Source organism: Dromiciops gliroides, chromosome 3 (assembly GCF_019393635.1).
Source record: "Dromiciops gliroides isolate mDroGli1 chromosome 3, mDroGli1.pri, whole genome shotgun sequence".
NCBI classification, from domain to species: Eukaryota; Metazoa; Chordata; class Mammalia; order Microbiotheria; family Microbiotheriidae; genus Dromiciops; species Dromiciops gliroides.
Genome location: NC_057863.1, coordinates 474,966,973 through 474,981,301, shown reverse-complemented (window position 1 = coordinate 474,981,301; position 14,329 = coordinate 474,966,973). Strand labels below are relative to the sequence as shown.

Sequence of the window (14,329 nt, the reverse complement as noted above, 5' to 3'; positions counted from 1 at the left end):
GTGTGATGTAATCAGATTACTTTCACAATGGAATTGGAGAGAGGGTGGAAAGCATATCAGTTAAGAGGCTGCTATATAAATGACTAAATTTAAATAGAAACGGGACCACAAAACCATACATAGGGATCCTTGAAATAGCATATTGACTTAGAAAATCATATTATCTGTGTTCTGTTGTATTTTTATTTCATTAAACATTTCCCAATTACATTTTCATCGGTTTGAGGCAGGGGGAGGGGAGACTGTTGACAAATGGGAATGTAGAGGGCCTCTAGTCTAGATGATTGGGTGTTAGATGGTAGGATTAAAAGCATGGTGCCAAAATAAATGCAAAGGGGGGCAGCTAGGTGGTGTAGTGGATAAAGTACTGGCCCTGGATTTGGGAGGACCCGAGTTCAAATATGGCCTCAAACACTTTGGTGCTTACTAGCTGTTTGACCCTGGGCAAGTCACTTAACCTTCATTGCCCTGCCCCCCCCCCCCAAAAAAAAGAAAAAAACAAACCACATGCAAAGACAGAGTCAGTAGTACTGGACAACTTATTTGGAGGGGTGTGGTTGATAAAGGAAAGAATTAAAGAAAACTCAGACATTTTGAGGCTTGATGAATGGAAAATTATAATACCAACAATAGACAGTAGGTTAAGAATAAGGGCTGTCATAGGAGTGTTTTTAATTCGTTTTATATAGTGGAAAGAGTACTGGATTTGGAGTCATATGATGAGATTGTATATCATAGCTCTACTAAGTAGTCAAGTGGTTTTTTTCTCTCTGAAACTGCTTCTTCATCTATAAAATGAGAGGAGTGGAATAGATCACTATCTCAATTGTGCATTCTCCTTGGAGTGGTTCACTGAGGTTGCAGGAAAGTATTGTGAAAATTTCTACGATGTTATTGTTTAATCTAAATAAGCCTTGTTAATATTAATCTATAAGTTGCTATGAGTGCCCTCATTTGGTCTGTATCTGTCACTTATTGTAGCTCAGGTATTCCAAGAATGAGGAACTGGCTTCACAAAGTGAAGGGGGTAACAGTAACTCTGCCCCTCATTTACTTACTTTAACGTATAGCAGTTTGCTTGTGCCTGATTATTATTTTGTCCAGTTGAGTTAAATTAGTCCTCACAAAATGGACAGGTGACTTAAGATGCCTGTAAAGGAGCTGTGGGTTGATGATAATATGAGTAATATGAACACAAGCAAACAAGAAAATTACAGGGGGCAGTAGTGGATAAAGCATTGGTCCTGGATTAAGGCAGACCTGAGTTCAAATATAGCGTCAGACACTTGACACTTACTAGCTGTGTGACACTGGGCAAGTCACTTAGCCCTCATTGCCCTGCAAAAAAAAAAAAAAAGGGAAAATTGCAGAGCTGATATTTGTACCTCTAGTCTTGAGCTCTTCATTGGTCACTTATAAATCTGACAACATTGACCACAGGTTATCAAGATTATATGAAAGATAGATTCACATCCACTGCCATTAATTATGAACTTCACTCTAAATATATATTGTACCTTGAGAGATTATTTTAGATTAGATGAAGCCATCCTGATTAGCCAGACATTCTCCCCCCCCCCTCCTCCCCCCCCCCCCCCCCCCCCCCGATATAGGGCAGATTTAAAAAAAAAAACAACTCATGTTGAGTTCATAAACCAAAACAACTCTCTCCCTCTTTCAATAGCCCTACTTTTTTGGGTGCCAAAAAAAATCTTCCAGATTTAGAATACTACCATGGTATCAGGACCACTCCCAATAATTTTTTGTTAATGTTGTTATTCTGAATTTGACAAACATCAACAAATATGAGCATTTTCATATATACAGATGAACAGAAAAAGAATTATCTGTGAAACCATGATTATTATCTATAGCTTGCATTTTTTAAAAAGCATATTTTTGTTAACTGCAAAACTGGTGTAATAGTAATTAATAGCAATTCATTTATAAAGTACAGTAGAACTCACACAGTGAGAAGGAAGGGAACAAATTTTTAAGTGCCTGCTATATACCACTTGACAAATATTTTACTTGATCTCACAATAATCCTGTGAGATAGGTGCTATTAAAATCCCCATTTTATAGTTGATAAAACTGAGGCATACAGTAACTTAATCAGGGTCACACAGCTAATATACTGCAAAGCTGTCATGTTTATCTGTGATCCTGGAATTGTCTTGTCTCTGCATTTTTGTTTAAATTCTTCATTGACTATCTCTTCTCTCCCCCCCCCCCCCTTTGGTATCATTATCAGTGCTTTACCTTTTTTTCCCAAATCCCCCCTTTCCCACTTAAAACACCATCATAACAAATAAGTTTAGACAAAACAAATCTACTCATTGGCCATGTCCAAAAGTGTATTTCTTTCTTTTTGTTGTTGTTGTTGTTTTTAGTGAGGCAATTGGGGTTAAGTGACTTGCCCAGGGTCACACAGCTAGTAGGTGTTAAGTGTCTAAGGCCGGATTTGAACTCAGGTACTCCTGACTCCAGGGCCGGTGCTCTATCCACTGCACCACCTAGCTGCCCCCCAAAAGTTTATTTCTCACGCTGAACCTCAAATTCCCTACTGTGACATCTCAAAAAGAAAAGTCATTTTTATAGACCTTATATCAGCCAATGAGTTTGAGGCAAAAAGAAAAAAAAATGTAAGAAAATGACATGTTTTCACAATATATCCTTTTTCCAATTAAAAATAGCATATTTTTATAGACACCAGCCCTTAATATTTTTGTAAATAGTCCTGCCCAGAAGAAACATGAACTTCATGAGGTTTTTTTGCTTATCGGGTTGTGAGACTTTATTAAGAAGGTAGGTTTCATTAATTTTTAATTTAAAATTATATTCATGTACATGTAAATCATGAATCCATCTGCTTTATTGTTTTGCTATATTCATGTTGTTGAACTACAAAGGAAGAGACGTAGCTGTGCATAGCCTGAGATCTGCACAACACAGCCATATGTTAAACCCTGATTTTCATGTCAGTCATGGAATGCTTAATTTAAAATATACATGCATACTCACAGTATATGTATATATGTATCTACCTTTTGCTTTCTAACCAAAATTGTCATCCCCTCCCTTTTTTTCTTTTTCAGAAAAGTTATTATCACTCCTTCCAGAATATGTTGTTCCTTACACTATTCACCTTTTGGCACATGACCCAGATTATGTGAAAGTCCAGGACATTGAACAACTTAAAGATGTGAAAGAGTAAGAATCTTATCTGCCCTATTACCTTCACTGTCTGTTTTTAACACTTCCCCTTTTCTCCACCCCCTTTTAGCTCTTTTTTAGGTTGTAGTTTGTCATCAGTTACATTGTAGCAGCTGCTAATCTCATATGTCATATTCCTTTGGAGAATTTTAGAGTGGTTGTGGTGGAGTCCTTCCCTTGAACTGCTTCACCATGATTCATGGTTTCATCGGTCTGACTTAGGTCTTTGCAAGTTTAGATTGCAGAGCCTTTCCTGAACGTGTTCTTAGACATCAGAATTTAACTAAGATGCTTCTTAAATCAAAGACCACACAGTATATAGCTGAATACACACTTCAAGTGGTAAGATGCTGTGGAGAGACAGCACAATAGCACTTTAGTGAAAGGAAAGGGTTTAAAGTAAATTGAATACAGTTTCTTCCTTCCAGATTATAGAAACCAATTTGAATATTGCTTCTGGTATCTGTATTATATTTGAACCACTTTTCTTAGAATCCACTTTCCTTTTGAAGACTTTGGCCTTACTCTTGTTTAGTTGCAGCGAAATTTTACTTTATTCCTTCACTGTCAGTATTCTTTGGAGTAACTCAGAAGGATTTGTAATTTCATTACTGGCCTTCGTATAAATGGCTTGTGTGTTATATTCAGTGGACTTTTTTTCTTTCCCAGAATTCCTTGAGGATTCTTAGATGCTTTGCTTTTGGTTTTCCTGGATTTATTTTGTAAAATGACTAGATAGATTGTTAACATTATGACCCATTTTCCTCCTACATTTTCTTTTTAGATGTCTGTGGTTCATCCTCGAAATCTTAATGGCTAAAAATGAAAATAACAGTCATGCTTTTATCAGAAAAATGGTAGAAAATATTAAACAAACAAAAGATGCCCAAGGACCAGATGATGCCAAAATGAATGAAGTATGTATTTTTTTGCCCAAGATTATAGGAATGTTGACTTTTAAATATTAGGTTTTAAGTATACTAATTTTAAACATTTAAAAATGTCTAAACAACTTGTTTCTATAAATTGTTATCACTGGAATTATCTTTGTTCTTATATTCCTTCTGATTTATTTTATTTAGTTCCTCCTGATTTTCTTTCTCCCTTCTCTTCTCTCCCTCTCTCCTCTATCTGCTTTTTAGTCTAGACCTGAAATTTCATTGCTGTGGTTAATCCCAGGTTTGGAAACTAATTCTACCAAGGAAGTTTGACGACTCATCTATCACATAGTTCTAGAGAAGGGTATTAAAACATTTTGTCATAGGACTAATGTTTCTCAGAGGCAGGACTTAAACCCACTTCTTACTAACTTGAAAGCTGGCTGTATACATATGGCCACATATACATGTGTATATATACACACACACATGCATACATACATATATGTGTGTATATGTATGTGTGTGTATATATAGATATACATACACATATATATGTATATATATACATACATATATACATATGTATATATCATGGCAGGTGGTCAGTAAAAGATATGAAGACTATTAAATATTTATTTCATAGACTAAGGCTGGAGCACATCTAAGCTACTATAATAAGATGCAGGTGTGAAGATCTAAGCAGTTCATCCTGGAATTTATAGTCCTTTCCACATCCTAAACAACTAAGTAGATGAGACTTGTCCTTTGCCTGTTACTCGTTATGTGTTCATGTATAAGATAAAGCCCTTGTAATATCCCAGAGTATTATGGAAAGTTAGACAATGTTGCAGCAGTTTGTGGGACCAAGGTATAAATCTGTTGTTTAATGAGACTAAATCAGAAATATCTTCAGCTTTGTTTTAATGAAAAATGTTTAGTGTAGTCAGTAAGCTTAAAGGAGAACTTGTATAATATTTAATGTGAGATAACACTCGTATATGGATCGTGCTCTGAAATGCAAGCAAATTACAGAAGATTTTAAAGAGGATTTGAGAGCAGTGGTCTATATGGGTGTAATATCTAGTTCATTTGAAATATGGTCAGTGACTGAACATGTTTTATTGTAGACAAATCTTTTGATACAATCTGGAATTATTTACATAGTCTATTCAGATACCAGATCATAGCTCTTTGTTACAATTAGAATAAAATAAGCGTCTCTTAGGTAAATTCATTTGTATGGTCATTAAACTTGGACATAGAAGTCATCTCCCTAACAAAGGGTGTTGTTATTAGATCATTAGCATCATCTCATTCTCCTAAGAAAATAAGCAGTTAAAGTGATTAAGGAGTAAATAACTGAAAGTGAGTAGTTGGTGTGAAAATTTTGTTTTGAGAAAATAACAAAATAAAATATATATAGAGAGACAGAGTGAGATAAAGAGACCTAAATTTGGCCTTAGTTTCCTCATGTATGATATGAAGAGTATGGACTACATGATCTTTAAATAGCTCTCCAACTTTAAATATCAATGATTCTATGATTGTTTTTATAATTTGCTCAATAGTACATGTAGTTTAGGGGCAGCTAGGTGATGCAGTGGATAAAGCACCGGCCCTAGAGTCAGGAGGGACTTGAGTTCAAATCTGATCTCAGACACTTGACACTTACTAGCTGTGTAACCCTGGGCAAGTCACTTAACCTTCATGGCCCCACCAAAAAACAAACAAACAAATACTACATGTAGTTTTCTTAATACTTATGGTTAAGTTTAACTTCAATAATTTAAATGTTCTTCCTTAAAATAATAATAATAATAATAGCTCATATTTATATAATATTTATACAGTTTACAAAGTCTTTTTCTCACAACCTTATGTGATAGGTAACATAAGTATAATTTTGATTATGTAGGTCATTCTCCCATTTTAAAAAATTGTGAATATTCATATATTTTCCTCTACTCATTCATGGTTATTTAAAATTCCATGTTTGTTTATTTTAATAATATTATAGAAACTGTACACAGTGTGTGATGTAGCAATGAATATCATCATGTCAAAGAGCACCACATATAGTTTGGAGTCTCCAAAAGATCCAGTACTTCCAGCACGTTTTTTCACTCAACCTGACAAGGTAAGTATTTCGAGTAAGTTGAAGCAAACTGTTATATCAGTATGGAGTCATAGACAACTGTTGGATAGGGTGGGTCAAAAGGGGACAGGACTAGGAGTTGGGCTAGGCTCACAGAATCATCCTGTAAACACTAAGGCTGAAGATGAGCTTCAGTCAAGGTTAGGAGCCTTTGATAATCAAACAGGAGTTGTGTTTTGTTACTTCAGGAGATTGGGGTTATGATCAGAGGCAGAATTGGGATCCAGAAAGGAGGAAGAAGTATGGTCAAAATATGTAGTGCAAGTGTCACTATGTAAAGGCTCAAGATGAAAACATCTAGGGATAGAGGCCTAATATATAGAGACATGAGTCAAGAGCTGAGGCTTTTAGAGCTAAACTTCTATTTATAACTCTTCTTCACTTTCCACTAACTTCTTAATCCCTTAAAACTCAATTTTGATCCCATCATCTAACAAAAACTAGTCCCTTCGAGGTCAGCAACAGTCTCTTAATATCTAAATTCAGTGGCTTTTTCTTGGTCTTCATCTTGCAGTTCTTTACAGCATTTTACAATGTTAACTACCCATCTTCCTGGATAATCTCTCTTCCTTGATTTTTGGGGACAGTGCCCTCTCCTGGTTCTTTTCCCACCTCTCTGACCAATCTTCAGTCTCCTTTACAGGGCCCTGCCCTGCCTGCTGGGTATAAGTGTATCCCATTATTCTGTCTTGGAGCCTCTTCCCTTTAATTTTTACACTCTTGAAAACCTCATGATCTCAAAGGATTCAATTATCTCTTTGTAAAGGTCTCCCAAATAGATGTATCCAGGTTTCTCTATCTTGAACTCCAGTTCCATATTCCTAACTCCTTGCTAGAAATATCCACCTGGGAGTTGTGACTTGATCCAACAATTCTGGAGAACAATTTGGAACTTTGTCCACAGGGCAAATGTGCACACCTTTGTACATACTACTTCTAGGTCTGTATCCCAAAGAGATCATAAAAAAGGGAAAAGGACCCACATGTACAAAAATATTAATAGCGACTCCTTTTGTGGTGGCAAAGAATTGGAAATTGAGGGGATGCCCATCCATTTGGGAATGGCTGAACAAGTTGTGCTATATGAATGTAATAGAATAGTATTTTGCTATAAGAAATGATGAGCAGTGGATTTCAGAAAAACCTGGAAAGATTCAAATGAACTGATGTCAAATGAAGTGAGCAGAACCAGGAGAACATTGTACATAGTAACAGCAACATTATGCAATGATCAGTTATGATGAACTTAGCTCTTCTCAGCAATATAGTGATCTAAGACAATTCCAAAAGACTCATGATGGAAAATGCTATCCACATCTAGAAATATCCACCTGGATGTCCAGTAGTCATTTGAAGTTCATCATGTCCAAAACTGATCTCATTTATCCTTAAATCCATCCATCTTCTCAACTCCCTATATCTGTACCGCCATTCTTCTAGTCCACTGAGTTGTCAAAGTTGGTGTCAATCCTTGATTCTTTTCTTTCTGCCCTTCTGCTTCTTGTTAATTACTACTTTTATAACATTTCTCTTTTCAATCCCCTTTTCTCCACTTACCCATCCAACATTAGTTGACACCTTTTGCCTAAATCTTTGCAAATGATTAGTGAATTGTCTTCTTATAGCTAATTTTTGTCTTCTCTAATTCACCCCAAGACAGCTGCTATGTGGCTCTTCTTTATACTGATTCTAACTAATCATGGCATTTTCTTGCCTAAGAAGCTTCAGTAACTCCCTGTTGCCTAGGATTAAATGCAAACTCCTTTAATATTTCAAATTATGTCACAATCTGACTCCAGCCTTTCTTTCCAGACATTATTTCTCTTCACATAGTTTATTTTCAACCTACATTGTCCTCCTTGCCAGTCTACACACGTAACATTCTATCTTCTTTCTCCATGCCTTGGCTATTGCAGTTTTCTTGCCTGGAATGTTCTCTTTCCTCACTTTAATCTCTTTAAACTCCCTTCAAACCTCAGCTCAAGTGCCACCTTCTTCATTAGGCCTTTCCTTATTCCCCTCATTGTTAGAGCTTCCTATCCCTAACTATTTTGCATTTATTTGTTTATATTTCATATATGTGTACATGTTGTTTTCTTCCAGTTGAATATAAGCTGCTTGAGGGAAGAGGCTGTTTCATTTTTCTCTTTGTAATCCTAACACCTAACATAGTGCCTAGGAAAGGGTAGGCATTTGTTGGAATCTAATTTAGTGGAATGTTACCTACAAGGAAACAGTCAAAGGAAGAAGCTGAAACTGGAAACAGTTTATTGGAATTTGGAACAGGCAATTGGCCCACTTGTCAGACCTAAAAACAGGGCATGGCTTTACTCCAAGTTAGGACTGAGCCTTCTATTCATTCACTCACAGTTATAATTTGTGAACTGAAGTATAATTTAACAAAAATGGCTCAGTTAAGAGGATTTACTTTACAGACACAAAGATACCTCAAATCAAAATAAAAATAATATTTCAGATGACTTTTATTTAGTAGCGTGAAATGTGTTATTTTCTACCATATATTTAACTTCTTTGATTTCACAGATACGTTTTCCCATATGTTCATTGATTACTTTTTTCCTTTGCTTTTAGAACTTTAGTAACACCAAAAATTATCTGCCTCCAGAAATGAAATCCTTCTTCACTCCAGGAAAGGTATATTTTGACAAAAAATGAAAGGCTTTGTTTATTGTAGAGTAGTTTCTTTTCATTGCTGTTATCACTAGCATAATTCTTTGTTGTACTTTTTATATTTCTTTTGTAAAAAATTAAATGTTATTTGAGGTTTTTTATGACCCCATCTTCTGGCTAGAATTTTTAAAACCCCAGTGCATGCACTGGCCTGGGGCTCAGGCGCCGCACCTCTGCAACAGCACAGTGCTCCACCCACTGGTTGTAGCCATGGGCCTGGCAAAATTATAATGACTGGAAGCCCAGTGAGGGCAGTCATGTGACTGTCAGGGCTGCCAGCCAATTGGCTTGGGGCTGTGTGTAGTCATTCTGGGGTCCGCTGGGAAGGAGAAGGGAGGAGTTTCGCCATTCTAGCTTGAAGCTGGAAAGCGACAGGACACAGCTGTGTGTTCTCAGCTTATCCCTGGGTGGTGGTGTTATTCAGGTTGTGTCGTTTCCCTTCCCCCATTTTTTTTCCCTTTCCCTTAATTCTACTGATCTTGCTTATGTTTTTAAGTTCGTTCTTGTTAATAAACCCTGTTCTTTTTTTGAGGGAGGCTGTTGGTCGCCTTCCTTGCCCCAATATTGCAGTGAGCTGCCTAGCTAACACTCCCCAATGAAAATTTGGCCCCTACACTTTCAAGAATTCACATAAGCTAGAAAAATTAATTTTTAGAAACATCCTTATTGCCTAATAAGTAATTATATATCCCTTTTCCAAAAATACAAACTAAAGCTTGATAAATTGCTAGTGTTCCTCAGCAAGCCAATAGAATTTGGAATAAATTATGGCACTCTAATTTTAAATATTCCTTCAACATCAAAATGTAAATTCTAAAACAAAATATAATCACATCTTTCTATAGAGCAAGTTTAGCAGTATAGCTAGTGGTGTTGTTGATTGCAGTTTAGCTGTTTCCTTTTTTTTTTTTTTTTTTTTTTTTGGTGAGGCGATAGGGGTTAAGTGACTTGCCCAGGGTCACACAGCTAGTAAGTGTTAAGTGTCTGAGGCTGGATTTGAACTCAGGTCCTCCTGAATCCAGGGCCAGTGCTCTATCCACTATGCCACCTAGCTGCCCCTTCTATTTCCTTTTGAACTTCTTTCCATGTATCTGAGAAACTACTCATTTGCCTTCCATGTGACTTTAAATTTAAGTTTGAGTAAAATTTATTTTTATTTAATTGAATTTTTTAAAGACTGGGTCTCTATCTCACCCAGACTAGAAGTTTAGTGGTCACCCACAGTCCTGATCCCTTTGATACACAAAGGTATTTTGATATGCTCTGTTTCTGTTGCTTCCTTAGGCAACCTGGTGACTCCTGCTCTCCCGGGGGCTCCCCATAATGATGTCGAATTCAGTACAAATACCTGATCAGCTTAACCTACTGCTTCTCAGAATTCTCGAGCCCCAAAGATCCACCATCCTCAATGCCCTAGTAGCAGGGATTACAAGCATGCACTGCTATACCCATCTCAAATTTGGTTTATAGACTTAATGCTTACAGGACAATTCACTCCTCTTGATTTATATTCAGATATTTTGACAGTAATGCCTATTGTTTCCAAATTATTTAACATGTTATTCATTATTTCTAATTGGATGATCAAGCATGTGTTTTTTTATTTCAGCCTAAAACAGCCAATGTCCTTGGAGCTGTTAATAAGCCTCTTTCATCAGCAGGCAAGCAGTCTCAGTCTAAATCTTCAAGGATGGAGACTGTCAGCAATGCAAGTAGCAGCTCAAATCCAAGTTCCCCAGGAAGGATTAAGGGAAGGTATGTATGAAATAGTTTGCATTTAATAGTAATTATGGATATTATAAAGTTAGTTAACTTTTTAAAAACTCTAACTTGAAATATTTTTTGAGGTGGTGTCGCTATTATCTATATTCCAAAATAGGCTCTCATTCTTCTTATGGAAGTCATGTGACATGATTGTTCTTAAGGACTGGTGGATCTTCAACAGTCCTCTTCCCCCCACACTTCTAGACTCCCTTCTCATAGCAAGTGTTGAAAGAACTTTCCTAGAATAACATGATAATGACCTAATTTTAAGAGAAAATGTGATGTAGTGGATACAGAGCTGCTAGTGGCACAGGAAGTCAAAAAGACTTCAGATATCACCTCAGACACGAGCTCTGTGATTCTGGCCAACTTACCTAACTCCTATCTGCCTCATTTTCCTCATGCGTAAAACAGAAATAATAATATCTTTCTCCCATGGTGGTTGTAAGGATCACATGAGATCTCTGTAAAGTGCTTAACACTTTCCTGGCATAGAGTAGGTGCTTATATAAATGGTTGTTTCTTTCCTTTCAGGAAGACCTCAACTCAAGTCCCTCCTCTGACCCATGTTTTCTGTGTGGCTCTAGGCTAGTGGTGTCAAACTCAGATAGAAACAGATCCCTTCAGGCCTCATTTTATTTAGAAGACCAAAAATTAACATAATCGATGTTATTTTGTGTTTTTATTTATTTTGTTAAACATTTCCCAATTACATTTCAATCTAATTGGGATCCTGTGGGAGTCTGGCACTTCTGTTCTAAACAGTTCTCTAAAAGTAACAAGTTAAGATGTGTATGAACCTGTATTACTAGATGGAGATTCCTCTCCTGGAAGGTCTCTGTAACAATAAAATCATAATTATGGTCCCTTTCCCTTTTCTCATTTTATAAGCCACCCTTTTCACTTTACTTTTATAAAGTTTAGTATGAAACTAATTAAATTTGGATAATTTTTCAGTAATTTTAGATGTTCCGAGACCCATGTTTGCAGGATTTATATTACTTGACTGTAGTGAAACATTACAGAAGCATTAGTTGCTGCCAGTTTGAGGAATTGCATAGCTGATGATATGACCAATAAGATATTCCTAGCAGTAAAAGAAGGGGGGAGGGATGATATTATTAATATCTTTTTCAGTAACCTTGATATAGGAGAAAAGGTTATATTTCTATCTGATCCAAAAAATAGAAATCAGAAATGCTAGTTTAGATTTGTGATTTCATCTATATAGGGATTCCTGTTACAGCTCCTGTTGTAAGAACTCCCTCTTCAAGGGGCAGGTAGGTGGTGCAATGGATAGCACCGGCCCTGGACTCAGGAGGACCTGAGTTCAAATCTGATATCAGACATTTGACACTTACTAGCTGTGTGACCCTGAGCAAGTCACTTAACCCCCATAGCCTCACACACACAAAAAAAGAACTCCCTCTTCAGATGGAGATGAGCAACTTGTTTGAAATGTATAGCCTCATATGTTTTGGAGAACTTATAGGTCAAGTGACTTTCCCATGGTTATAGTATTTATCACAGACAGGGCCAGGACCTATGTCTTCCTGACTCTAAGACTGATACTCATTCTACTGGGCCACACGCTGCCTCTCACTGACATTTATGATGCTGTCTAAATTGTCTGCCCAAGAACTTCAATAATTATTGTACTGACATTGAAATTCCCTACATTATCATTGTGAGATTTAAAATTGGATATTAGATCATAAATCTCCCCTCTTTAACCTTTCCCTTAATTTATCTCCCAGACTAGTAAATGGAAGAAGCTTCTGGTTTTCTAGTTAGAGCTTTTATTGTATGGTAGTCACAAGGTGATGTTGATTAGAAGGATAGGAAAGTAGAAATACAATACAAATCGTCTTAAGTCTAAGCTTAGTCTATATTCCGTATAAAACTCACCAAAAGCCGAAGGCCACCTTTGGGGAGAGAGAGAGACCGTGTCAAGCGCGTGCTGCTGCTAACCGCGAGCCGGGCCCAGTCGAACTATCGTCAGCATCAGCCTGTGCAGCGCAGTCAGGAGACCAGCAGAGCAGGAAAAAAGTCCACTTCCGTTCTTTCCTTGCCTTTTAAGCTCGCCCCGGAAGTGGAGTGCTAGCAGGCAGTCTGACCTGCGCAACAGGCGGACTGGCGTGCGTAGCTCATGCCATTGGTCTCCTCCCTGAAAGGGTGGTCCTTAAAAAAAACTGGCGTCTTTCAGTTATCCTAACCGACTGGTAAAAAACTTTCATATTTTTTTACCACATCATCCTATCTTTAGTTCCTAAAATATTATTTTGGTTATATTATTCCTTAAAATGACTTTCATTACCTATAGTTAAATCCAAATTCCTTAGCCTGGTGATCCTTTATAGCAGTGGTTCTTAATCTTTTTTTGTGTCATGGACCCCTTCATCATTCTGGTGAAGTCTATGGACTCCTCAGAATTTAAAATAAATAAATAAATAGATAGATAGATAATAAATAAATAGGGGGCAGCTAGGTGGCTCAGTGGATAAAGCACTGAACCTGGATTTAGGAGGACCTGAGTTCAAATCTAGCCTCAGACACTTGATACTTACTATCTGTGTGATCCTGGGCAAGTCACTTAACCCTCATTGCCCTGCCAAAATAAAATGAAATAAAATAAATACATAGGATTACGAAGGAAGCCCATTATTTTCAAAAAGTTATCAAAGGATTTAGAAAAAAAGTTTATGGAACACTCCAACTTTATTTTTCTTGTATCCTAACACATTGACCCCATATAATCAAGTTGATCTCATTATTTCCCCAACAGGTCATGTTTGTCCTTTCCTTGAACTTAGGTTCATGCCACTTAGTGGGTACTTTATTATATAAAACTTTCTTTTGTGTATATCAGTTTTGTGGTCATAGGAACACAGATCTAAATCTGAAACAACAAACTTTTGAGGCTATCGCCTCCAAATATTTTATTGTGTCCTCAATGAAAAATAAGTTCTTTGGGGGGAAGAGTTACATCTTATTTTTCGTTTATATTTACATAGCATCTTGCATGTGCTAGGTGATAGATGTTCAGTAAATAAAATTGAACTTCGTGTTTCTGTTTGGTGAGACATGAAAAGCACCCATTTTCTTTTCTTCCACCCTCTATTTTTATGTAGACGATCTCTTAATTTCTTTAAAATTGTTAATGATAGCATTAGAATTTAAGCTCTAAAAAGAAGTACTAGAGCTGGTGTTGAATGGGTTGTGGAAGAATTAAATTATGCAGGTTCTAAAATGAGAATCCTACAAAGGATTTACAGTCCCATCCTACAAAGCCATCCTAGCAGGTTTTTGAGAATTAAAATGTGTATGTGTGTAAAAAATATGTAATGATAAATATAATAATTGTAAATAATGATAAATATTTGTTTTGAAAGGCTTGACAGTTCTGAAATGGATCATAGTGAAAATGAAGATTTCTCAATGTCTTCACCTCTGCCAGGAAAAAAAAGTGACAAGAGAGACGACTCTGATCTTGTAAGAATGAGATGTTGGGTTGTGTCTGATAATTATTATGTTACCAAATTCATGCTGTAGTAGTAATTTTCAAGTTCATAAGGCTAGAATAACTCAGTTGGTTTTTCTCTGCTTTCTTTTTCTTAACTCT

The 14,329-nt window shown here is 36.6% G+C and overlaps 1 protein-coding gene across 1 annotated transcript in view; it reads left to right on the top strand.

Moving 5' to 3' along the window:
• The window catches only part of PDS5B (PDS5 cohesin associated factor B), a 171,207-nt gene that overhangs the window by 139,629 nt on the left and 17,249 nt on the right, over window positions 1-14,329 (top strand). The window contains 6 exon segments of the mRNA XM_043995123.1: window positions 3,099-3,213; window positions 4,001-4,133; window positions 6,115-6,234; window positions 8,845-8,907; window positions 10,553-10,698; window positions 14,100-14,199. Of these exon segments, the coding sequence (XP_043851058.1) occupies window positions 3,099-3,213; window positions 4,001-4,133; window positions 6,115-6,234; window positions 8,845-8,907; window positions 10,553-10,698; window positions 14,100-14,199 (677 nt within the window).